Genomic DNA, 25,877 nt, shown 5'->3' with positions numbered 1-25,877 from the left:
ACTCCTGTAGTATATGTAATACACTTTGCAATAGCTCGATTTCAAGCAACATGTACACTACCGGTACGGCCGTGACACTCCAGTAGTAATTCATTAATAATCTATATATTAATTTGAAACTGTTTTTCTTTGTCACAGCTAATTTGAGAGAACGGCTGGGCGTAGAAACTCGGTAGGGGTATCTAAAGAAAGGTCTTGGTCTGTAGATGAGCCATCAAAAGAGAAATGTTTTAAATTCCCTTGGGGCTCTGCCCCAGTGGCCTTTAAATTCCCATCCCATGTTATTCTTATGGAGGAAAAACGGGTTTTTGTCACAGCTAATTTCAGAGAACGGCTGGGCGTAGAAACTTGGTAGGGGTCTCTAAAGAAAGGTCTTGGTCTGTAGATGAGCCATCAAAAGAGAAAGGAGGTAAATTCCCTTGGGGCTCTGCCCCAGAGGTCTTTAAAGTTCCCTCTTCAGATTTGTTTACATTACGACCATATGCATACATTTTCACTACCTACTCTTTAATGAAACAGCTGTTAATATTTTAACCCTTCCAGGGCTAAATTAAATGAAGGGCTGGAGCTTAATTATTTTTTGCCAAAAATTAAAAACTAAAGTGGTTGTGTTTTGTATTTATTTCACTTGAAATAATTCGTGGATCATAAAAAGATTTTCCTTAGGGCTGAACTAATTTTTGTACAAAAGTTATGAAGAAAATAAAATTTGATTTGACGGATATATCCGTCTTTGGCCCACAAAAAACATAAGGTGGACGGATATATCCGTCTGCCGCCCTCAGTGATAATCACAAAATATGAACACTGCCAATAATCTTGAGTATTCTTGTGGGCGGTAGACGGATATATCCGTCAACCTTAGGCTATTCCTTCCCTTGTTTTATTTTTTATCCATAAAAATGTATCTATCATTCTAAAGTAAATCTAAACCACTCAGTTTTGCTCCCATGTCCTCAATCCCATTCCCCGCCAATACTTCCACTACGTAAAGACTGTTCTTCAGGTTCATCATATCCATCACATTCCACACTATTATTTTCCCTGCCAAGTATAAAACCCCTCTCAAAAAAAACTTTTTTAAGCATCTCAATAACATCTTCAATTTTCAGATCGTTTGCATTAGTAAATTCAGCTCAATAACATAAAAATAAAGTACAAAATACAAAATGTAAACATCACTCACTTACAACCATGTGTGAAGTGACAGCAATATTTACTTAGGCGCACTCTATGGTGCAAAACAGCCGAAACAGCTGCGGCAATTATTATTGCCAACCACAAAAACAAAATAACCCATTTGTAATGCAGTGTAATGTTTATTACCGTATTATAAACATTGTGTATCAATTCGCTTTTTGGACGGATATATCCGTCTTTATCCCAGAAAAGAAATTTCTCGGGACGGATATATCCGTTTTCAGCCCGGAAAGTAAACAGAGATTGACGGATATATCCGTCCATAGCCCTGGAAGGGTTTTGTGATTTACTGAATCTGTCAAAATGAAGTATTTGCAATGTGTTTTTTCAAATTTTTAAATCGATTTTCTTTTGCATCGTGTCATGTATTGCAATACTGTATAATGTTCTATTACCAAATCAGTGGAAAATCTCCAAGAAGTGATAAAAAGGCAGAAACCAGACCATACAATACAGGGTGTTCATTTGAAAACTTTCCATATCTGTTGTGTGCAAAGGTAAGGCTTTTAACACTTGTTTGTTCTCGTTTACCCCTAATTTGGACATGCCAAATCCAATAAAATTATTTTCAATTTTGAAAAATGCCCCAAAAGGGCCCAATTTGGGGGGTAGAGGTGCTTTTTGAGAAATTTTCAAATGTAAACATGGGTTGTGTGATACATCAATTTAAAGGTCTAATCACCCCGATCATTTTGGTGCAAAAAAGGTTTAATTATCTTTAACTGTATTTACAGGGTGGGTCAAAACGTTTTAAAAAAGGACTTTGAAGTTAAGTACCGTATTACCCTAACTACTGAACGGAACAGCGCCAAATTTCTTTCCAAGCTTATTCTTGAGCTACTCTTTAAGATAACTTGTAGTAAGGGCATTTTCCAAGTTATTTTCTAATTTTTAAAAAATCCCAAATTTTAAGAATAAAAGAAAGTTGAAAACTCAAAATTCTTAAATAGCAAGGTATAACAAATTTCATACCACGTGAAAGGTCCTTTTTTAACAAACATTTTACGTATTTAAGTTTTCTTTCTATCTCTTACCGTTTAAAAATTGCAGTAGAAAAACATAATTTTCTATGGTAAAATTGTAACTAGTTTTCTAATAAAACAGCCAAAATTCGTCAATAGACACATTAAATGGTGTAATAACTGAAGGAAACAATTCATAATTATTTTTAGGCAGATAGGCAAACAAGTCATTACGTTTTACTTTGTGAAAAACAAGTTTTATAGCTGATGAGAAAAACCCAAGCGTGGGCCGCTTTCTGTAGTACCATTGACTAGTCAATGGTAGTATTAATTTCAAAAGTACCATTTCCTGTCGTACCTAATCAAATATGGTGTAAACTTAAAAAATAGACTTTATTTTACTTATTGGTCATAACAAAAGTGTTCCAGGATAACTGCAAAGTGTTTAACAATAGATATCCAGGTAAGACCTTGAGTCATATGGCTGTAAATGATTTAGTTAGGAATTTTTCTGAAACTGGCTCAGTTACCAATGAGAAAAGAACAGGATGAGGGGTCCAAGATGAATTCTGACACACGTAAAAGTAGTCGATCAATTTGTTATGAATCCTACTACATCGTTGAACAAAGTGCAATGTGTTTTATTAGAAAACTAGTTACAATTTTACCATAGAAAATTATGTTTTTCTACTGCAATTTTTAAACGGTAAGAGATAGAAAGAAAACTTAAATACGTAAAATGTTTGTTAAAAAAGGACCTTTCACGTGGTATGAAATTTGTTATACCTTGCTATTTAAGAATTTTGAGTTTTCAGCTTTCTTTTATTCTTAAAATTTGGGATTTTTAAAAAATTAGAAAATAACTTGGAAAATGCCCTTACTACAAGTTATCTTAAAGGGTAGCTCAAGAATAAGCTTGGAAAGAAATTTGGCGCTGTTCCGTTCAGTAGTTAGGGTAATACGGTACTTAACTTCTAAGTCCTTTTTTAAAACGTTTTGACCCACCCTGTAAATACGGTTAAAGATAATTAAACTTTTTTTGCACCAAAATGATTGGTATGATTAGACCTTTAAATTGATGTATCACACAACCCATGTTTACATTTGAAAATTTCTCAAAAAGCACCCCTACCCCCCGAATTGGGCCCTTTTGGGGCATTTTTCAAAATTGAAAATAATTTTATTGGATTTGGCATGTCCAAATTAGGGGGAAATGAGAACAAACAAATGTTAAAAGCCTTACCTTTGCACACAACAGATATGGAAAGTTTTCAAATGAACACCCTGTATATATAAATTAACTTCATAAGAAATAATCTTAAGAGCTACTGATTTGAGTAGCTCTTAAGATTATTTCTTATGAAGTTAACTTATATATATTGTATGGGCTGGTTTCTGCCTTTTTATCACTTCTTGGAGATTTTATGGTTGTACGTAGACAATATTTTTTGGCGCATTGCATCTGTAGACGATATTGGGTTGGTGTAATTATTACAATGGAAAAAAGCGAGAAATTCTAGACAATTTGATATACTAAAATTAAACTGAATTAACACTGTGCTACATTTCTTAAGCAATCATTAAAAGAGCCGATTTGCAAACAATGGAAACATAGAAAAGTCATAGAACACAACCAAGTAGAAGAAATACAAATAATGTTTTTTTTTCTCATTTATAATCGTTATTACAGACAACCTAATGCGGGCTATGCGGCTATGAGTGGGAAACATTTGTAGAAAACACTAAAAAACAAGATCAACTTTTGAAAAAAGATAAGATATTTGCAAAAGAAAATTGATTATGTCTAACTGTACACATCGTGACTATTTCCATAATCTTTGAGTCCACTCTTATAAAGTCATCGGAAATTATGACTGTTTTCGTTTTAAAATAACGCCCGTAATGCTTCTCAATTGCTCGAATTCGAGCAACAGGTACACTAGTACAAGATGATACCAAATTAAAAGTATTAAAGTACTAGCTGTAACCCGCGGGCTTTGCCCCGTTTAACTTCTTAATTTTCAAGATTATCTCGTTCGCATGGCTCAATCACGTCCTGGTTGAAATTTGTTCGCTACGCTCACTCACCTTTAGGTTGGAGCTCGTTCGCTACGCTCACTCACCTTTAGGTTGGAGCTCGTTCGCTGCGCTCACTTGCCTTCAGGTTAGCTCGTTCGCTACGCTAACTCGCCTCCAGGTTGAAGTTCGTTCGCTACGCTCACTCACCTTTTGGTTGCAAATTAGCTGTTGTCATAAATGTAAAAGAAATAATTGTGCTGCACCCTGTTGGTAATTTTTGTAACTTTAATGCTATTGAACATCACAGAACAGAACCAACTTGTTTAATTGAAACAGCTGTTAAGATTCAATAATTTCATTTCTCATAAGGTTAACATGGGAAACTCCAGAGCCACTGGGGCGGAGCCCGAAAGGATTTTTGAAATAAGAATATGCCTATATGTTAATCGGGAATGTGAGCTATCATCATGCCAAATTTCAGCCCAATCCGACCAGTATTTTTCGCGTTCACTTGTCACAAACATACATCCATACATCCATACATCCATCCATCCAAACTTTCTCATTTATAATATTAGTAGGATAATACAGTTAAGGGATTAATAAAAATAATCATTCGCTGATTCGCTAGTTCCCAAAACATTGCTCCTACAGGCTACACCAAGAGCGATACTGTACCAAGAAAGACAGAAAACGCGTCGTCTGCTGGAGTGCTCGTTCTGTGTTTGTGTTTGTGTTTGTGATTGTTTTTGAATTGAATAAGTGAAGTGAAGGTTAGGTTTTTGTTTTTTGTTGAAATCCGATTGAACCTGAACGGATCAAACTATTAGGCCTATGCATGTTGTGTGTATGTGTTGAGGTTGCAGTTTTATTTAATTTTAAGCTCGGGCCATCGTTACTATGACTGTAATACGCGAACTCCCACTAATTTCGTTGAGTTTACTAGATTTCCTCATTTAAAGTACCTAACACAGGCCTAATGTCTTCGACCGCTGCATTAACATTTAACAAATATGATTTACTATCAAAGAAAATAGTTTTGAGCAGCATATTTCTTTGCCAAAACTTTGCTACATTTAAAGCTATAGACCCTAAATTAAAAACAAGCAGCCAAGTAACATGGAATCAACCTTTAGGATATGAAACCAACATATCAATTTACAATCCTCTTGTAAAAAAGAAAACAAAATTAGTCTTACAGAATGAGAATTGTGTTAAATGGTATAGTTGTGGCCCAACTGTTTATGACTCTGCTCACATTGGACATGCATCGTAAGTAAATACCTTTTTTTTCAAGGAAGAATGTTGCTGGTTCAGTAATTACTGTATGTTAATTGGGTAGGCCTACAGTATCTTAACTGGGCTATGCTAATATTGATTGAAACTATCAATTGGAAATATTGATTAATAATCGATATTTTTAATTAACTTATATCTATTATAAAATTTAACTATCATAACCTAACCTAACCAACCAAACTTGCTGATGGTGAAACAATCACATGAAGGTTTACTAATCCAATCAATAATTTAGTTTCAATCGATATTAGTATAGCCCAGTTAAGAAACTGTACCCCCGTGATCTTGTAGTCTTGTTACTGACTAAGTTAAGGCCGACATGTTTCTTGGACAGGACTGTAAATTAATAGCCCATTCAGCAAATTTTTTTAGCAACTATGCCTAAGCGACCTTTGGCCTATAGTGGAATCAGAGGGGAGCGACCTGCTTTAGTGGGACTCCGGTTCCTGGGGGTCTCGGGTTCGAATCCCGCCAAATCACCAATGGATTTGATCTAAGTGATAGGGTCGTAACCCCTAGGTCTAGCCTGAAGTAATGTGAAGAACAATTCCGGGCTCGTGCCTAGCGTCCTAGGACAAAAAAAAAATAAAAATTTGTGGAATCAGAACCACTTTTTTGCCTTGTAATTTACGGATTGGTCTAATTATCAGGATAGTACTGCAGATAGTCGTACTTAGTTACTCACTAGTGGGGACGTTAACCCACTTTATGAAAAAAAAATTTAGGGGAGGGGCAAAATATGTTAGATTGTTACTGTAACTATTTTCAACATTAGGCCTCTACATTAAATTAATTTTGTTTCAACATCCTAAACAGATGTAGCCTACCTATTCATTGTAACTTATATCCAAAGCCCATATGATACTACAAAATACAGTACCGGTACCCTCAAAAGGCTCTATCTACAAAAGTCAGTTGCTAAGAGTCTAAATCCCGATGATTTTACATTTTTAATGCTTAGGGTCTAAACAGGCAGTAGCCAAAGGTCTAAATCCCGGAAGGTTTAAAATTACAGTCCGTGTACAAAACTTATCCACTCTTGCTGTTTTTAGACATTACTGGATTGTAACTTATAACCTTGGGCACACCGCCTAAATTTTATAATTAAATGTTTATAAAATGAGAGCTGTTAAGGGTCTAAATTCTGGAAGGTCTAATTAGACCTTTGGTACACAGTTTGCATTTTGGACAAGTAGCGGAATGTCTAAAATGAGAATTAGACCTTATGCTACTAGGCCTAGTCCAAAATGCAAACTGTATGCCGAAGGTCTAATTAGACCTTTGTATTTTTGTTCCTGTTTTAGGATGAATAAAGTGTCAAAATAAAAATAACAGTATACAATATTAATACCTTATAACATATTAACATTCCTTTGTACTACACACTTAGTAACATTAATGTTTAGCCTGAATCATGATAGTAGGAAGTCTATTAGGCACCTTATAAAATTTATTTTTAACCTATTTTTTGTAAAAAGTAATCTTGAACAATGCCCAAGTGCCAGTTACCAGTTACTTTCAATTTGTATGTGTGATTTTTATGTCGATTGTATTTTCTACTCACTTAAGGTTTCTTTTCAGATCCTATATTAGACTTGATATCATTAGAAGAATTCTCTCAAATGTATTTGGCCTCAATGTCTTCTACCTCATGGGTATTACAGACATTGACGACAAGATTATTGCAAGATCAAATGAAACGAAAGAAGATTTCCGCACCCTGGCTAAACGATACGAGGTCGAGTTTTTCCAGGATTTATCTAATTTAAACGTTCTTCCACCCACAATGACAGTAAGAGTTTCAGACCACATTCCAGAAATTATATCCTTTGTCAAGGGTATTATGCAGACAGATAGAGCATATAAAGCAAAATCAGGTAAATTAATGAATTCATGTTCCAGAAGAATGACTGTTGGTATAAATTATATAAAATTAGATTCAGAAATTTGCTCACAGAACTATGACAGTTAATTATTAAAAACAAAATCTTTGCTACACATTGTTGCAAGTTTTAAAATGTAGTAATGGGGGGGGGGGGGGGGGGCACTTCAGAAATTGACAAACACTTAAATTTACATCTTTGCTAAAAATAATCATACAACCAAATCATTTTCAATAAATAATCTGTTCAACTTAATACATTTGGAGGTTGTATTTAAGAATACCGGTAGTTAATTTCTCAAACTTTATTTCAAGCATGACGGACATTAAAAAAAGTAGGCTACATTAAAATTCTTTGAGTATGTAATAGTTTGGGTTTTTTTATATGAGTAAGTAGGAGTATCCAAGTTATACAGGGTGAATAAAAAGTCAAGACCCCCCCCCCCTCTAACATTTTTCCAAGTAAATATACAGAGATATCCTTTTTGTGGTCGAGCAATCTTAGCAGGAACTTTCATTTTATCATTTTGAAATTTTTGAGTGTCCTCCCAAAAAGGGGGATTCGGAGGGCAACTCAAATATTTTAAATGTAAACCCCCTTCAAGTGACACCTCATTTTGAAGTGTTTACAAAAACTTAAAGAATGGTGAAAACTAGAGGTCGCTATCTCTTCTCTATCCAAAATGGTAGCCCGTCAAATGTTGTGGAAAATCAACGGTAAAATTGTTAATATTGGCTGCCATTTTGGATAGAGAAGAGATAGCGAGCTCTGGTTTTCACCATTCTTTAAGTTTTTGTAAACACTTCAAAATGAAATGAGGTGTCACTTGAAGGGGATTTACATTTAAAACTTTTGAGTGTCCCCCAAAAGGGATTCGGGGGACAACTAAAAATGTTTCAATAGAAACCCCTATCAAGTGACACCTCATTTTGTAGTGTTTAAACAAACTTAAAGAATGGTGAAAACCAGAGCTTGCTATCTCTTCTCTATCCAAAATGACAGCCAATATTAACAATTTTACCGTTGATTTTCCACAACATTTGACGGGCTACCATTTTGGATAGAGAAGAGATAGCGACCTCTAGTTTTCACCATTCTTTAAGTTTTTGTAAACACTTCAAAATGAGGTGTCACTTGAAGGGGGTTTACATTTAAAATATTTGAGTTGCCCTCCGAATCCCCCTTTTTGGGGGGACACTCAAAAATTTCAAAATGATAAAATGAAAGTTCCTGCTAAGATTGCTCGACCAACAACAGGATATCTCTGTATATTTACTTGGAAAAATATTAGAGGGGGGGTCTTGACTTTTTATTCACCCTGTACATTTTGCAGTTTAAGAAATTACTCATGTTTTGAGTTTTTCACATTAAATATTAGGCCCACATGCTCTAAAGACACCAAAAGGCCCGATTTATACTGTGTCCTATGACTGTAATGCTGTAACGACTATTTGCATGATGCATAGACAAAGTACCTATGCAATCAGCTAAAAAACAAAACAATTTCAAGCCACCAGTATTTTACAGTTCGCAATGGGCATTGTGGCTAAGGAAGAGAGTCTGTGCAACAATAAAATTAACTTGACATGAAGAAACAGTCATTACAGTTGTTTAAGGAATCCCAACTTTGGTTTAGTTTCATATGATTGGTATATTAGACTGGGTTGTTTAAAATAGCTAAGGGTATTAACAATTCTAGGATATGTTTTTCCTACAATGGAACAAAGTTTTCTAGGATACCTACATTAAATTATGTTCTGGTTATGTTCATGTATTTATCAATCATGCTTATAGTACTCATATTACTATCTTGTGCAATACGTGTATAAATTGTTTATGTCTTGTCACAAAATTTTAGGATCTGTTTACTTTTCCACCCAGAAGTTTCCCAGGTATGGGAAGCTGCGTTCTTTAGTGGAGGGAGAGGATGAGGAGGGGATGAAAAGCGGAGAGAAGGAACACCCTCATGACTTCTCCCTCTGGAAGGCAGCCAAGCCACAGGAGCCACATTGGGATAGTCCGTGGGGTCCTGGGAGACCTGGATGGCACATAGAGTGCTCAGCCATGGCGAGGTAACGGGTGAGACAGCGGCATTGTAAGACATTAGATTAGAGATTGAGTAGGTTGTATTCTTAAGCATTGTGCTTTTGTAAAATTCCAAGGCTGATTATAAATAAAAGGTTTTACTATGATTTTTTAACCTTAATGTGGATGAAGATCGTATTAGAAACTGTATCGCCTTGTAAGGAATACGTCTTATAACGTATTGCTGTCATTGCTCATATTGAGGTCACCAAAACATGAAATTGTGTATTTGGTGACCATGAAATATACACTCATGTACATTTAGACATAGGCTATTAGAGGTCGTCTAGTGGTCGGAAACTTTACCAAAAATATCTAATGTACAGAGACTTCTCTATTTTCACACCACGCTGCAACACATTTTTTAGTATTACAGATAATTTTATATGACAGGCTCTTTTTTATTTTATTTGGAAGTGCTAGAATAAAAAAAAAAACTACACATCTTATTCGTAACAAAGAATTGGATTTGAAAATTTCAGCTTAATACTAAAATTTGAAATAATAAAAATAGAAATTCTGCTGATTAAAATCGTTTATGACATCGTATGACTAGTAAATAATTAACAAGCCTTACCAAATGCTAAACAATGTGCATTTTAGTTAGCCTATGTGTGATTTTACTCTGGGTCTGATTAAAAATCTGTTATAAAAATCTGTAGTTTGGTTGCATAACTGATAAGTCAGAAATACATTCAATTGATAAGCTAAATATGATTAATTATTGTCTATACACTTGATGCAAACAAATTGAGTAGTGGAAAATTGTTTAGCTTCACACAATCACAAATATTGAGAAATGAATTTGGGTGTGTTGCTGCAGGCTAGCGATTCAAACTGCAGGGACAGGTTCAATTCCCTGCACATCCAACACTTATGGGCTTGGATTGCGTTCCTTAAAAATTTCAGTACACTGTCACTGTCACTAATGTAAAAAAGCCACTAGTTTTGATATTAAAACTTTTTTTTATGAATGAGTCATTATGAAGTTAAAATCGTTATTTTACTAAATATGTATATGAATAAAATCACAGTTTTGTCAATACATTGCGTAGAATCATGTAGTTTTTGGCTATTTTTACATATCATAGCCTAAGAAAGCCGAAACGAGTCTTATCTCAATTTCTGTCTGTCATTGCTTCTGTAACTCCAAGTTACCAAATTTACGCGGCCTACTCCGAGACAACTAGAGAAGAGTACCTATAAAGATTCAAATAATTTTAATGTATTCCCTGGATTAGTGAGAGTGTCTTTAGCCATTAAAATATGCCCTCAATAGTTTTGAAATAAAATAACGGACGTTCAAAATCCCAATTTTGTGCGATTTTTGTCAAGTTTTCTCTCATAAATTTCACATCATTTATGAAATACTAATCATCTGTTTGGAAAGTACGTCATTTATGAGATAACGAACAGCTGTTTGGATCACGGTTTTTGTCACATTTCCTCCTAATGTTTACTAGATATACCAATACCGGTACCATGCATTGTCTAGAAAATGTGTCATAATAATAATAAATAACAAACCGTTTTCTGGATAAAGGTTGTTTCTTAAAACTGTCACCAATGTGTTTACATTAAAAGTTGTTTACAAATAATGCAATTAATGAGAAACAACTTTGATTTCTGATAACTTTTTGTGAAAAAATCCAAACCCAAGGGAGATTAATTAATAACCTCCCAACTAAAATTAATAAAATGCAAACCAACTGCTTTTCTGAATATAAGGTTTCAACTGACTACAAGATCCCCGTCAGTAGAACGGGCACACAGCTAGTTATATACTAATTACGATACTTGCTCACCATGGCACGTAGTTTGAGACAAAGATGAATTTACAACTAGTGTAGAATGAACCATGCTAAAGTTAAAAATGTTATAAGCCATATAAAATTGTCATAATATTGATCTAGAATACCTGGTCAGAGTCAAAGGCGAATTTGAATGTTTGTGTGCATTCAACAACCTACAATCCCTCGAACACTCATTTCTATATTTATTCTAATGCCTTATTATAAATGTAGTTTTAAACATTTCAATACATTTATTATTCTTATAAAGTAAAAAAAATTATATTAAGCTTATATTTTGTCTTCGTCCAAATAATACAGTAGACTCCCTCTTATCCGGACTCCTCGGGACCAAGGCTAGTCCGGATAACGGGTTTTCCGGTTAACCCAATGTCCCCAAAATCTCGTTAAAACGGACCGTTTAAATGCATACTGTATAAAGTATTTGACTTAAATTTAGGAGAGCATTGTATTTAGACACGTGATCACTGCTCTCAAATCTTTCCCACCAGAACAGTCGTTTCAGTACCCCGATCTAGTCCGGTTAAACCTGATAAAAATTGTCCGGTTAAAGAGATGTCATTTCTGCCGAGTGTAGTCCGGTTGAACTGATGTCCGATTAAACTGATGTCCGGTTAAACTGATGTCCGGTTAAAAGGGTGTCTGGATAAGAGGGAGTCTACTGTTTTGTATTTCTACCTACATTGTATCGTATTACATATGGTTTACTGTGTAGTTTGTTCACAGCAAGGTGCTGGGGCCTAGTCTGGACATACACTCAGGAGGCCAGGACCTGGTGTTTCCCCACCATGAGAATGAGGAGGCCCAGAGCTGTGTATATCATGACACCTCACAATGGGTTAACTACTGGCTGCACACTGGTGAGCACCGAGTACTTCACTAAGTCTTAGAGCCAATACGTGCAAAGTTGTACATTCTGTAGGTTCCCAATGTAGTATTCAATCAGATAACATAACAAATAATGGCGACGGTTTGATGATGACAGCTAAGCATGGCAAATGGCAAATTGTGGGTGCGGTGATCATAAGTCTGTACCTATACAAATCTGAAATCTACTTAGTTATATGTTTCAAATATCAACCAAAATTGGAAAGTTTGGAAAGCTATTGAGACTACAACCCTGAGCAACTGTTGCAAAAACAGCAACTTCCTTGATCTTCACCTGTGATCACGGCAAAATCGTCTTCATTTCCCACGATAGTGGTTTTCATACTTAAAGTGAAGTGTAGGAAGAGAACCGATGTTAAGCCATAACCATTACTGAACTTAATTTTGTCCAATAAAATAACGTTTTGTGTAACTGATGTAGGCCTACAATTCGTTTTCCCGTTCATGAAAATTGGCCTAGTTTAGGTTGAAAAAAATGGTTTAGTTTGCTTATGCACTTGTATTGTTCTACACGTGTACAAGTCCTGGCTTGTAGCAAACACAAAAACATTGACTAGGGTACTTCATTGATACTCGTTTCGTCCTATTAAAAATTATGAATTACTCTCATGCTCAGGCTTTAAAAAGAGCATTATCTAAGTCCCCTCACAGTAATATTCAGTTTAAAATATTTTTCGGATTTCTTCTTATTTTTCAGGCATAGGGTAGCCTACTATTTTGAAGGAAATATTTTGAGTCCTTTAAAAAAATACCTCTGGCGCACAACAGTTTTACAACGAACTTAGTATCGTTCTGGAACACACAAACAGAGCGAGGCAGAAAATTTAAGGTATGATTCACAGGTGTGGGAAAGAAACTTTGTGAATTGATTCTGTATATTTATTGATAATTTTACTAATCTATTTTTGCAGGCCATCTACAAGTGAAAGGGGATGTAAAAATGTCAAAATCGCTAAAAAACACAATCAGCATATCCGAGTTCCTCAAGTCTTACACAAGCAACCACTTGCGAATGCTCTGCCTACTCTCTCCGTACAGGCATGGTGAGCTAGGCTATGTTTTTAGATTTCAATATATAAGGGTTTTCAATCCAAATTTTAGGCATTAAGTTTTTATTTGTCTTTGAACCTTTAGCTTTCTTTGAGTATTAGGTTTGGCATTGTTGCATTTTTGAATTCCTTGAAATGCAGATTGTAAGTGTGTATTGTACAAACCTTAAAATATGGAAAAACACATTATAAAACCGTTCTGAGTATTGATTGAATATGCTTAAAACAATTAACACTTAAAGTGCCGTTGACATTTTTGAACATGAAAATTGCATTTATTTCAATGTTAAGCAATGGCGGGAATTCCCGTCATCAGCACCCAACGTGTTAAGCCCCGTGACCATTGTGGTACGAAGTCATGTCATGATGATACCAATAATTGTCTCAATCATATCAATACAATATACCAATTGACAATCATATCAACACAATATCATATAAAAAAATATCGTATTAATACAATATATAAATTATAAACGCTAGCTTTAAGTTAAACTCAAATTATTCATTAGCCTATGCATGTAATTACTATACAACAACTCAATTTAATGTTATCTTCAGAAGCCATGACACAAATTGTTAGGTTAGTGGCCTCTTTACTTGAGATCAGAAATGTAATAATATTCTGATGAAAGTTTAGCTGATTTCCAAAAAGAAAAGAGCTAGAGCATGCCAAGATACTGTAACTGTGATGCAAGTTTTATTGATGGGTATCTTCTGTGTAGACCACTGAACGGAAAGAATTACTTTTGGGAATTGCACCCAAAAACAACTTGTAAATACCATAACTATACAAAAATACAGTGTGACGAATGATATTCCAGGTATTGATTATTCCACCGAGGCAATGAAAACCGCTGAGAATTGTTGTCACAGGATACAGTCATTTGTTGACGAGTGCCAACTTTATCTTGCCGGGCTGAAAGGATCAACTGACATAGATGAACCCTTTGTCTTAAAGGTAATTCACATAACATACAATATAGTTGATAGTTATATAATTTTTAAATATTTGTAGTGTCAGTTTTGAAAGGTTAGGGTAATTATAAATTTTGGATGTGTAAACTTTTATGGTGCCTCACTAATTTTAGATGTTTTATTTTCAGCAAGTTCAAGAAACTAAGAAGTTAGTTGAAAACTATTTGGCTGATGATTTCGATACACCAAGAGCTATGACTGAGATATTGAAATTTGTGACGTCAGTAAACTCCATGATTGGGAAACCCGTCATTGTAAGAGAACAATCTTTATTTTGATTTATTTGATTTTTTTGTTAACAAATTTCAGTTTTATTTCATGTATTAGTAAAAACAATAATAACTCAATTGAAATGAAAACAATAAGCAATTAGTGGGCCTTGTTAGTCTATTAGCACAAGACTTCTCCTGGTGGGTTTTTAAAAAAAAGATAAAAATATTTTTGCACATGAAATGCTACATTTGTTTTTTACCTTTTGTGCAAACGCAAACCTAATATCAACAGATTCATTCTCAATTTTGCTGGCTCACTTCTTTGTTAAGTTGTTTAATTAAACAATATCAGGAGTGGAAACTGACACTTACTTTCTCTCATTAACCTGACATTAAAATTAAACATCCTGCTATTTATATAAGAGAAAATTAAAATTATAATAGGTAAGCGGCAAAAGTAGCTAAGAGTTATGGTGGAAATCAAATAGGTTGCAATAATTTTGAACCCTAAAATTTACAGCATTAGGGGTTGAGTCATCCTGTTTAGGATTAAAATTACTATAACATACCAAATACATACTTTCAAAATCATATTGCCATTGCTGTGAAAATAAAATGTTTTCTCATTTTATGGGGTTTTAAAAGTAAAATCACATTAAAAATTAAAATGGTAATTCCCAAAAAATGAGAAAAAATACCTGGAGATAACATGGATTAGTTAAGTAATATCAAATTTCATATAATTTATTTTTGTAAAAAAATACAACCGACTTCAAACGCTCTAAAAAGAATGAAATAATTTCAATAAAGTAAACTTTTGTATTAGGCAAGCTCGCGTATTTTAAGTCGGCGCGGCTCTATGATGATTTTTGATACAAAACTGAAAGAGGGTGTCCATATTGCAGGTGACTATCTATAACTAAAGGTGTTAATCTGCATGTCTTTTTCATAGTTATGCATTAAGTGTTATTTTATTACCGTAATCAGACCAGATTTGGTCTTTGAACCAAAAGAGATCGGCATTATAGTGGTATTAACGAGTATCTTTAAAAAGATTATAACGCATTTAAATGTTTCTAACTTGGAAAAGTAACGTTTTAATACTAAACTAGCTTATTTTCCCTATCATAATATCAAACTAAATTATTTTCCTATTCATATAGAACATTTGTGTGTGTTATTTTCATAATGCATTTATTCTGAAGTAAACATAAAATACAAGGAAATATTTCCTTTAATATATAAACAAAACAGTTCAGTATGTTTTTTTATATATTTATGTTATCCAGCTACAATTTACTGATTTTCAAAATACACACACAATATTTCATTTCAATCATATTTGCAGTTTGAGCCGCGCCGACTTGAAATACGTGAGCTTGCCTAATACAAAAGTTTACTTTATTGAAATTATTTCATTCTTTTTAGAGCGTTTGAAGTCGGTTGTATTTTTTTACAAAAATAAATTATTTCATGATTTTTAGTGACTGTATAGTTTTTTATATATTAATTACTTGAGGTTTTTTGATAAGCAAAACTGTTTGAAACAATCAAAAGTTCCACAGAACAATCATTATTTTAAAACTGCTTGAGTCACCTGTTCAGGTTACATAATCAATAGGTATAATAATAAACATTTTTAGATATTCCTTAAGAAAGAAAGTTAGTTAGGCCTAATGAAAAACTAATTGTCTATTCTAGATACATTGAAATGTCAGACATCATCGTTTCCTGCAATCGGTGTACTTCTACATTATAAAAAGAAATACAGTAACGTCTCAAGCCTTTTGGAACAATATGAAAGTTATTCCTCAGCTACCAGCACTAAAAAATCTCTCAAAAGTGGAAAATTGGTCGTTAACACGTATAGTACCTTTGGAAAATATTATATGAAAGATTGGTTCAGCTAAAAGTGGTGTAAGTCATGTAGGGGGTTTTGTTTGCTCAAGATATAGCCTAGTCGAAATTGCAAATCATCTTCCTCTAGGACTTTCCGAAGCAGGCATAATAGTATTGATATGTTATAGTAACTGGGTAGAGAATATTAATAAACATTCCACATCTGCAAATGAAATATGTATATTGTATACAGCGAGCACATAATAATAATAATAATAGAGAGGACACGGCCGGTTTAACCAAATGCACTGAAAGTGTGGCCAAATCCGCCATCTTGGTCCGTCATACAGCCTGAATCCAAGACCCGCGAGCTCAGTTCGCATTAAAAACCCCGCGACAAATACACGATCATAAACAACATTAATAGTTGACAAACAATTCTGAAATTTTGCACACTTGCAGATATGATACTGAGGAAAACGATGGTGTTAATTTAAAATTATTAGTTATGATAGCAATTGAGTTATAAATATGTTTAATACTTATGTAGTTTAATTTTTCAGATTCAGACATGAAAAAGTTGTATTGCGAGGAAATTTTTTATTTTTTGGTCAGAGAAATTTCGTCAGCAGGAAAGTTGTGGATATATAACCAAATTTAACTATCCGATTCACCAAAAATTTTTATCATGTTCGGTGTTCTAAAAAATCAGGTACAAAAGGGATCCATTGCCGCTGCGCCGCCGGGCCGTCGTCTATACATTTAGCGTGCAGTGTTTTAATGTTTTATACTGTTGTACTGTAATATTGTATATATTAAAGAAATTTTCAAATATATTGTCTATGTAGAATTTTCAACCGTTTAGCACAACTTTTTAAGGACTAATTAGCTTTCAATATCATCCAAGATAAACTAAAGATAATTCTGCAAGTTAAATTAAACTTCCCAAATATATTTGTAAAATTACACTCAATTTATTGTCCCAGAAAAATTATAGTTTTATTGAGATGTTGCCTGATTTTATTTTTGTGAAGACTTTCGTTACTTATTTTACAGTAGTAGCGAACTCTAACATTGAAATATTTTAGAGCAATAATTTTAATTAGGTACTAAACAAAAATGATTTTTGTCCATATTGTTTCATATCCTGAGAAACATGTACTATTTGGAAACAAATTTACTCCTACACATTGTCCAAGTACTTTGTTCGTCAAGTCCTCAATTACATTGTTTTCCTTTACACTAATATCATTAACTTTATATCTACACTATTGTCTGTCATCAAGCATAGCAGACGACTAGCGCGCTGCACACGCCGGGACTACTGTCGGGGAAATAAATATGTGCTTGAGTTTGAGCCTAAATATCTCTTGAGATTAATTATCCGATTTTGTTGAGACAAAAATTAAATATAAAGTGGTTTAAATACATTTTACGTGGTAACAATTAAAACAAATTCCGTTTACCAGAAAAATCTTTATAGTTGAAAGATTCTAAAAAGTACCGGTTTTTAAGAAACTCTGCACTAACACTGAAGTTTAAAACTTAATTGTAAACAAACCACTAAGCCAATCTTTCTGAAATTTGTATGACTTATTGGTAGATTTATTGTTAACTGTTCCATGCATTTTAAAATTTTTACTGACGATAGTTTTTATGCTGATGTTAATTTTTTAAATGTATGCTAACATCGTTAATAAGACGCAAAAAATTTCGTTCAAAATATCATCGTGTTTGTCGTGACACAAGAAATAACACCAATATGACAGATTAATAATGCGAACAAAGGTGTTTTTTAAACAGATATATATTAGTAAACACAAATTTCTCCCGCAACTGGCAGGCTGATTGGCTCAGTGGTTTGTTTACAATTAAAATTTAAACTTCAGTGTTAGTGCAGAGTTTCTTAAAACCCGGTACTTTTTAGGATCTTTCAAATCTTTCATTTTTCTGGTAAACGGATTTTTTTTATTGCCACCACGTAAAATGTATTTAAACCAGCTTATATTTAATTTTTGTTTCAACAAAATTGGATTATTCATCTCTGAGATATTTAGGCTCAAACTCGAGTGCACATATTTATTTCCCCGACAGGTAGGCTAGCGCCGCCATCTTTATCCGTTTCGCCGGCTAGTAAGACTGCCACGCTCCTGCGCTCCGAGTAGCGCTTCTATTTTGTTATGTGTTCGCTGTATTGTATATGAAAGATTTGTTCAGCTAAAAGTGGTGCAAGCCATGTAGGTGGCTTTGTTTGATCAAGATATAGCCTACTCGAAATTGTAAATCATCTTCCTCTAGGACTTTCCGAAGCAGGCATAATAGTATTGATATATAGTAACTGGGTAGAGAATATCAATAAACATTCCACATCTGCAAATGCATGTTTAGTAATAAAAATATTTAACACTTTTAAGACAATTGACGATTGTGCACTTTCACACTTCTTAGGTCGTGTAGGGAATAATTGCATTTAATTTATATTTAGACCTGTTTTACGAATTCTTTGGTTTTCACAATACACCTTTAATTGTCAATATCATACAGCTATTCACTGAAACATATATGTTTTTGTAAGTCAGAATATTCAATACTAAAAACAGAATTACTGTATACACAAATCAGGTCAAACGTTAAAATACATTTTTTATAGTAACCAAAACAAAATGCATTTTCTCAATGTAATTCATTTAGGCTCCATGGCAAGAAATAGTTTATTGATCAATATGAAGCAACTGTTTCATGAAGAATTGTCTGTAGCTTCATTTAAATGGTTTCAACTAACAGCTGTATGAATGTTATTATTATTTATTGCCTTCTCTGTACAAATGTAAACAATCTGCACAAATGTAAACAAAATAAATGTTTGACAGATTAATAATGCGAACAAAGGTGTTTTTTAAACAGATATATATTAGTAAACACAAATTTCTCCCGCAACTGGCAGGCTGATTGGCCCTCCGAGTGTCATGCGTCGCTGCAGCGTCGCGTAACGCACTTTGTATAGTGTCGTGCGTCGCTGCAGCGACTCGCGAACACTGTTTACGGCGAAGGCTCTATGACTAACTGAATCGGACTGTACTGGATTGAGTTAGGTATCGTTCTGTCCGTAATATTCTAAGCTTTCTGCAGAGGTCTGTCTCTAAGCACTATTCATTTTAGTTCCGAAAATATTGTAGCAGACAGCTGACTGAGCTGACGTGCGTGTATTTGTAAACAGCTAGGTTACCCTCGGACCGATGACTGATGTGTTTTATTACGTTTATCATTGTTTTAGTGTTAAAAATCAAAAGTAGTGATATACGTGGTGCATTATAAGAAGATTTAAGTGGTTTTGAAGTGCTGGTTGATGATCCTGAAGAAGTAGGTAGTGATATTGATGTAAATTATTAGCCAGATTCCTAGCTATGGTTGGGCTATGCATTCTTAGCTAAACGCTATGTACTGAAATCTGTTTTTTGCCCATAACTTTTTTATTTGCAAATCTACTTCCTTATATTATTATAGATTTGTAATCCTCATAAAATTTAGAACAAAGTGGCTATTTTCAAATATTTATAGGCCTATAATTTATACAATTTCATTGAGCGCAAACTTATTTTTTTTTGAAAATTTTCGAAATTATACATTTTTTTACCTAAAAAAAATTTTTTTTTTTTAATCTTCCTTATGTTTTATATATAATATTGAAGCCCAAGATTTTCCAAACAAAATGGTATATAGAACAGTATAATTAACATTGTTTTTAAGCTTCTCAGATCAGTTTTAATAAAACCTTGCAAATGAGCAAAAAATAGGCTGACATTAAGGCCAAAACACGTGACACTCGGAGGGTTATGGTTTTCAGAATTTTTCACCGAAACAAATATTATACTTAAACATAAATATATAAGGTACCAAATAGAAACTCTCCTGGTTATGTTGGCAAGTGGAACCACACTGATCGGTAAAAGAATCACAGAGAAATTGGTGAACATACCTAGAAAAAAAAAACATCGCCACAAACAAATTGAGAACCTCCTCCTTTTGTTGGTAGTGGGGAAGTCGGTTAAAAAATCGGTTCAAATGTGTGGTGTGTAGCTCTTCACACATCCTCAAACAGACATCAGTAGTTATAAACCACTTTTTTGGGTTCAGGGGGACCCAAAGCACATACCGATATTTCACCCAAAACTCAAACTCAGAGATTTTGACAAAACCAATACTTTCTCCATGTACTATGTATAGGGGTAGAATGCAAAAACAGTAGGCCTACAAGAAAGGCAAGATACTAACGGATATGATTTTAATCACTCTTTATATTCTTATATATTTTTGTGAAATATTCTTCCTGACAATCTTTCATATTCATATAACCAAAATGATTTTCAGGATGCAGCTTCAAGTAACGTAAATGCTCGACCTGTCGCTATAGCTTCAGCAATGAATTTTGTCAAAGATATTTTTGCCACCTTGGGAATCACTTTTGCTTCAGATAAAGTGAGTTTGAAAAATATTAGTATTTGAGTATGGTAACAAACATTTTAATACAAAGTCACTTTACTTTACTACATAATGCTTGCTGTAAAAAAACATGCGGACAAAAATATTAGGAATAGTTTTTATAAAGTAAAGTTAAAAATTAATCACAAATATGGAAAAAGACTGTGTTAGCAAGATATCCACCAGTTTGTTTCTTTGTACCTATTTAATATTATTATATCTCTAAAATTGTTGAAGATATCTTTGTGAAATTCGGTGTACAATTCGATAAAAAAATACCTCCGCCGCAGCAAACCTGCAGACTAAGCGAATTTCCATTTGCCGGGTTGGATTTACACCAAAATGTCCCCTTAAAAATATATCACATTTATTCCCTATTTAAATAGAATTAATTTCGAGAACTTAGGTTTGCTGCAACAGGGAGGGTAAAAAGTGTTTTTTGTTGTAAAATGTTAGTTTAGTAAGAAATTAATGTAGTTAACGAATTTGATCAAAATATGTTCGTAAACAAGTTAACTACAACAGTTGACTTATTCTCCATGAGAATAACTTGGGAATTTTAATTAAATTTTTTGAATTTTTCTCCGTAACCATTAGGGGCATAATAATGCTTCAGTATACAAAATGGTTGGGAAAGAAATTGTGAAATTTTGTGTTTTTAGGGTCAAAAATGGGAAAACCTATTTTTAGCCCATAAAACCCTCCATAAACCCCCGTTCCCATAGTTCGATCATGCTGTTGCGCAAACCGGTGGTGGTTTTGGCATCTAGGGACCTCAAAACCCTCCTAACCAACCACTTGGTCTTTCCATTCCATTAACATACGACCTTCTATATCAATTGATGACCGTAGGGTGGCGCGGCTGATCACCAGAAGCTCTCGTCTGTGTTGGATGCCACAATGGACTTCCGTTCTCAAGTGCGAGAGGTAGCTTTACACCCGGACATGGCAGCCGCTGCCAAACCTCAACGGCAGCAGCTGCTTCAGTCATGTGACCAGTTTAGGGATGATTTGGCAGCTGCCGGCGTCGAGATTAAGGTAAGTCATAACAGATTCAACAGGGCTTTGTGAGTAATCCTTGATCCTGTCATAAAAGAGTATGAATTTCACTTGCAAACTGAAGGTCTAGTAAATGCCAAAAAAATTCACCTACGCATTACCACCATGTACACCTTTCTTGTAAAAAATACTACAAGATCGGGCCACTCACCCTACACTCATCTCCATTCATACTTGACTTAAAATACCTAGATTTTGGTATGGTCACCATTTAAGATAATCAAAGTTTAATTCTGTATTAGGCCTATAATAAACATATCTGATTAATAAATTATGGACTATACTGTCTCACTTTTTTCAAACCATCACAACAATTTTTGGTCTTTGAATACTAACATTTGATCATAATTAGTAATGCTACTGGTCTGTTTGTGTTTGTACTAATTATTATCTATTTACATTATGTTTGTGATCCTCTCCTATTTTTGGTATTGCAGATATGTATGATCAGTAATATCCTACATTACAAATTATACCTAACCAATAAACAAACTATAGATCAACACCTTAAAAGTTACCCTTAAAACAAAAAAAAAAGTGAGTTTTGAGGGTTTTATTCGTAATTACAATCCCACCGCTGTGAAATGTTGGAGAGTTGGGATGTATCAAGAGGTTCACACTTTCTAACACTGTTTTTCCACCAACAGTCGTTGTCCTTCGGTAGCACAAAGTCAATGTTGTCAGAGAAGGAAGGGAACTTGTACTTAGGCCTGCAGGGAGGGCAATAGAGTCCCTTCCATTCGTCGCAGATTGGAAATCTTCCGGGAACCATTCCGGGGATGCACGGCGGTCTGATCAGATGCGTAGGCAGTTCTTGTTTCTTGGGTGGTGGGGGCATCTCGATAGGCGGATTCCAAGGCTTGATCCCACAAGAATGCTTCTTCGGGGCGTTTTGGAAATCCTGTCGCACCGGCAGGGTTCGACTGTAGTTCCTTACAGCATTGGTAAAAATTTTTCTGAAAGACATCATTTCTAATGGGTAAATCTAATTAGAATTTGGATCAAAATTTTTGTTAACAGCAAATTTGTAATATCAAATTTTGACTGAAGTTTGGTAACTAGGGAGATTTTACAAACAATTTATTTCCCAGTTTTATTACACAAAAAGGTGCTACACTGAAAGGTTATTATACCTGAGTTGTGAGATAGCCCTTTGTTCTATTTGTTTGTGTTTTTAACACGTTCGCTGCGGGCCATCAAATGGCAGGCGTAGCCCCAGTGCGGCGCAGCCCGCAGCGTCGAACAAACCCGATTGCCGGGTGATTGGCTCTCATATTTCGGTATGACGAATAGCAAATAACGTGCGGTGATGTCCTGTTTTATAACAAGAGTCGACGTAGATCGCTAAACACTCACAGATAGCAGCACTGCTTGGAACGTAGCCGGTCCCATCGTATTGCCAATTGGAGGGAGAAAGACGGGACAACAAGTTGATTTTTAAGTTTACCAGACGGGGATTTTATGGGGAAATTTTACTACCAACCTACAACACAACAAAAAGCAAGTCACCCACTACACGCTAACGTGGAATAGGTCTGAACCAAGTGGTCGGTCGGTTGCCTTCGACCGACGCTAGAGCAAAAACGATGATATACGAAAGGCATTGCCGAGCGTATCCGATCGGTTACGGCAGCACCTGGACAGCGCTCGGCCCGTATCCGATCGGATACGCCCGCAGTGAACGTGTTAAATGCTGTTGTAACATCATCATCAGATCAGTAAGCTCTACAAACACCTTATTTCTTCAGACATTAAATCACTAAGCTAACTTCCAGATACATTTTCTGGAATTGAGTAACCACATTCTTTCTCAATCCGGCCAAAACATTCACGTTTTTAGACCTGTCTGGCCATCTAATATATTGTAGTTAGCTGGTGATTTAACATGTGAAGAAATATACTTATTTAAATAGGGTTAAATTAAATGGCAGTATATTATACCTTTCATTCATTATATTTACTGTATTCCAAAAACAACACCTAACATTAAGTGAATAAAGTATTGTGATGAGTGCTGGGTGAACTAATTTGACTGTATGTACGGTAACTGGTATGTATAAAAAAGCTACAATATTAAGTAAGTAGTAAACAAACCCTGCAATAAATTCTAGCTAGCTCTGTATTAGTGTGGCTTGAATAAATCCAATATTTTATCAACATTTTAAATTATAGTTTTTTAATAAAATGTTCATTGTACAATCAATGTTTAGTTAATATTTACTTGGTAATAGATTTATTAATATTTTAACCTTTTATGAACTTATAAGCTATCATCTAATAAAAATTAAAAATATGTTTACTTATTTGCTAAATTTTAGGATCATCGGTCCCAGAAATCAACATGGAGTTTGAAAGACATTGCTGTGACTCAAGAATAGCCCACAGTAACATTTCAGTTGTTGGTTATATTTTAAATATAATATAAAGGTTAGGTAATAGATTCATTTTATTTACCCAATCTTAAATGTCACAAGACTGTTGGTAAGGTGGTTTGGTTTCTAAACTCTGCTAAAAGGGGTCAATCAAATAATTTGTTGAATGCTTAATGTTAAATGTACTGTAATCAGTTTAGTAGCAGGGTTAGAACTAAAATTATAATGTCCTACCTTACACAGGCTTTACATATCGTAATCATTTCTCATCCGTTATTTTTTGCTGTGTAATGTTTGACTTTACAATAAATAAACCTCTACTACAACAATATTCTGTCAAATGCAAAATTAAATATTCGGTACAATAAAATACAGATTAAAGTATAATAGGTAAAAAACTGAAATAGTAGGTCAAATTGACAATTCTCTACAGTTGAGTTAAATTAGTTTGGCCACTCAGAGCTAGGGAGGATCATTAACATAGTACAAGGGGGAGGAGTAGGGCGTGTTGGACCATTCATCTGGAATCCTGCTGCAGGCACTACAAGGAAAGGGTGGAACCTCCCCATCTTGTATTGTGTCAACCCCCTGTCATCAGGGGGGGGGGTTTACCAACTTTGTAGTTTTATTGGTGTTTGAAATGTATTTTTTAACTTTCATTTAAATATTATGATATTTAAGATAATCATCCCTAGTAGTAAATCGTGTTGAATTATATCTTAATCCAGTATTACCTGACTGTCATCTGCCATGTTTTTGTTTGGATTTACATGTAAAGTCAAGGTTTTCTTTGAGAGGGAATATGCTGGATAACGGTGTTCTAAGTCAAAAATTGTTCTAATGAAATGTTGATTTTGGATGGTAAAAAAAAAAAAAAAAACAGGGTAAGGACTTTTCCGTAAAATCGTAAGAAAATGCCACTGGTATAGAAAACATAAAATAAAGTAAAATCTACTTCTTTTGCACAGTTTACAAATAAATTCCATATCTTTGGTCATATTAAATCTAAAATTAGCAAAAAAAAATTTAAGGTTACCACGTAGCCTACATTGTAATTAATTTTTCATCATTCGGTATTCAAAAATAGCCCTTTTCCATACAGCTGAGGTCAAAAATCGTCAATTTCCATACACCAAAAACAAATAGTATTCAGCTGACTTTTCCTGACATAAACATTACTTTCACTACACAAACAATACTTTGCTTGACATCAACAAAGTCAGAATACAACTGAATATCTGAACGAAAAATCAGATCATTTTTTAAAATTTGATGAAGTAGTTTTTCTCATCATGATAAAGAGTATTGTTCAATACTCGTAACGAAGTCCCATTTCGGGGCTCGATGGTGTTTCCCATGTGAGTCCAATACGAGCACACAAACACAAAACAACATTGTATGTAAAAACACTATCTCGTCCCGAAATGGGTAACTTTCGTGACTAGTACTGAAATATACTATTGTACACTGTAGACAACTCATATAAAAATACTTGCTGTAGCAAGTATGTTTTTTTTTTACATCGAGAGCACATAGTTAAATGAGCTTTTTTAGAGTGTGCTTCTATAGAAGTCCTACTTTTTGCCCTACAGAAGAAGCTATGACCGTAGGTGGCTGGAAAGACCTAGACCCAGGACGGATTTACTTTTCCTTTATGATGTCCCCAGAGGCTAAAATCACTTTTTTCAAATTTATTTAAGTATGGGTGAACACGATAACTTGAGTAATTCTAGTCCGATTTT

The 25,877-nt window shown here is 34.3% G+C and overlaps 1 protein-coding gene across 1 annotated transcript; it reads left to right on the top strand.

Moving 5' to 3' along the window:
• The first annotated feature begins 5,005 nt into the window (after positions 1-5,005).
• LOC128992060 (probable cysteine--tRNA ligase, mitochondrial) lies at positions 5,006-24,194 on the top strand. Its single transcript, XM_054415444.1, has 10 exons — positions 5,006-5,453; positions 7,062-7,357; positions 9,222-9,435; positions 11,986-12,119; positions 13,059-13,190; positions 14,021-14,157; positions 14,303-14,428; positions 20,594-20,701; positions 21,557-21,742; positions 24,082-24,194. The coding sequence occupies exons 1-10, from the start codon at positions 5,161-5,163 to the stop codon at positions 24,139-24,141; spliced, it is 1,686 nt and encodes a 561-aa protein (XP_054271419.1). The 5' UTR covers positions 5,006-5,160; the 3' UTR covers positions 24,142-24,194.
• Positions 24,195-25,877: the final 1,683 nt, after the last annotated feature.

Source organism: Macrosteles quadrilineatus, unplaced genomic scaffold, assembly GCF_028750875.1.
Source record: "Macrosteles quadrilineatus isolate MER2022 unplaced genomic scaffold, UCM_ALF_1.0 Scaffold_4__1_contigs__length_99947679, whole genome shotgun sequence".
NCBI lineage: Eukaryota > Metazoa > Arthropoda > Insecta > Hemiptera > Cicadellidae > Macrosteles > Macrosteles quadrilineatus.
Note: the sequence above shows the minus strand (reverse complement) of the source record. Positions and strands in the feature narration are given on the sequence as shown.

Excerpts from the sequence above, each read along its gene's own strand:
- LOC128992060 (XM_054415444.1), top strand. The coding sequence starts at position 5,161 with ATGTCTTCGACCGCTGCATTAACATTTAACAAATATGATTTACTATCA. Across the intron at positions 7,358-9,221 it reads AGCATATAAAGCAAAATCAG|GATCTGTTTACTTTTCCACC; the intron begins GTAAATTAATGA and ends ACAAAATTTTAG. Across the intron at positions 9,436-11,985 it reads GAGTGCTCAGCCATGGCGAG|CAAGGTGCTGGGGCCTAGTC; the intron begins GTAACGGGTGAG and ends GTTTGTTCACAG.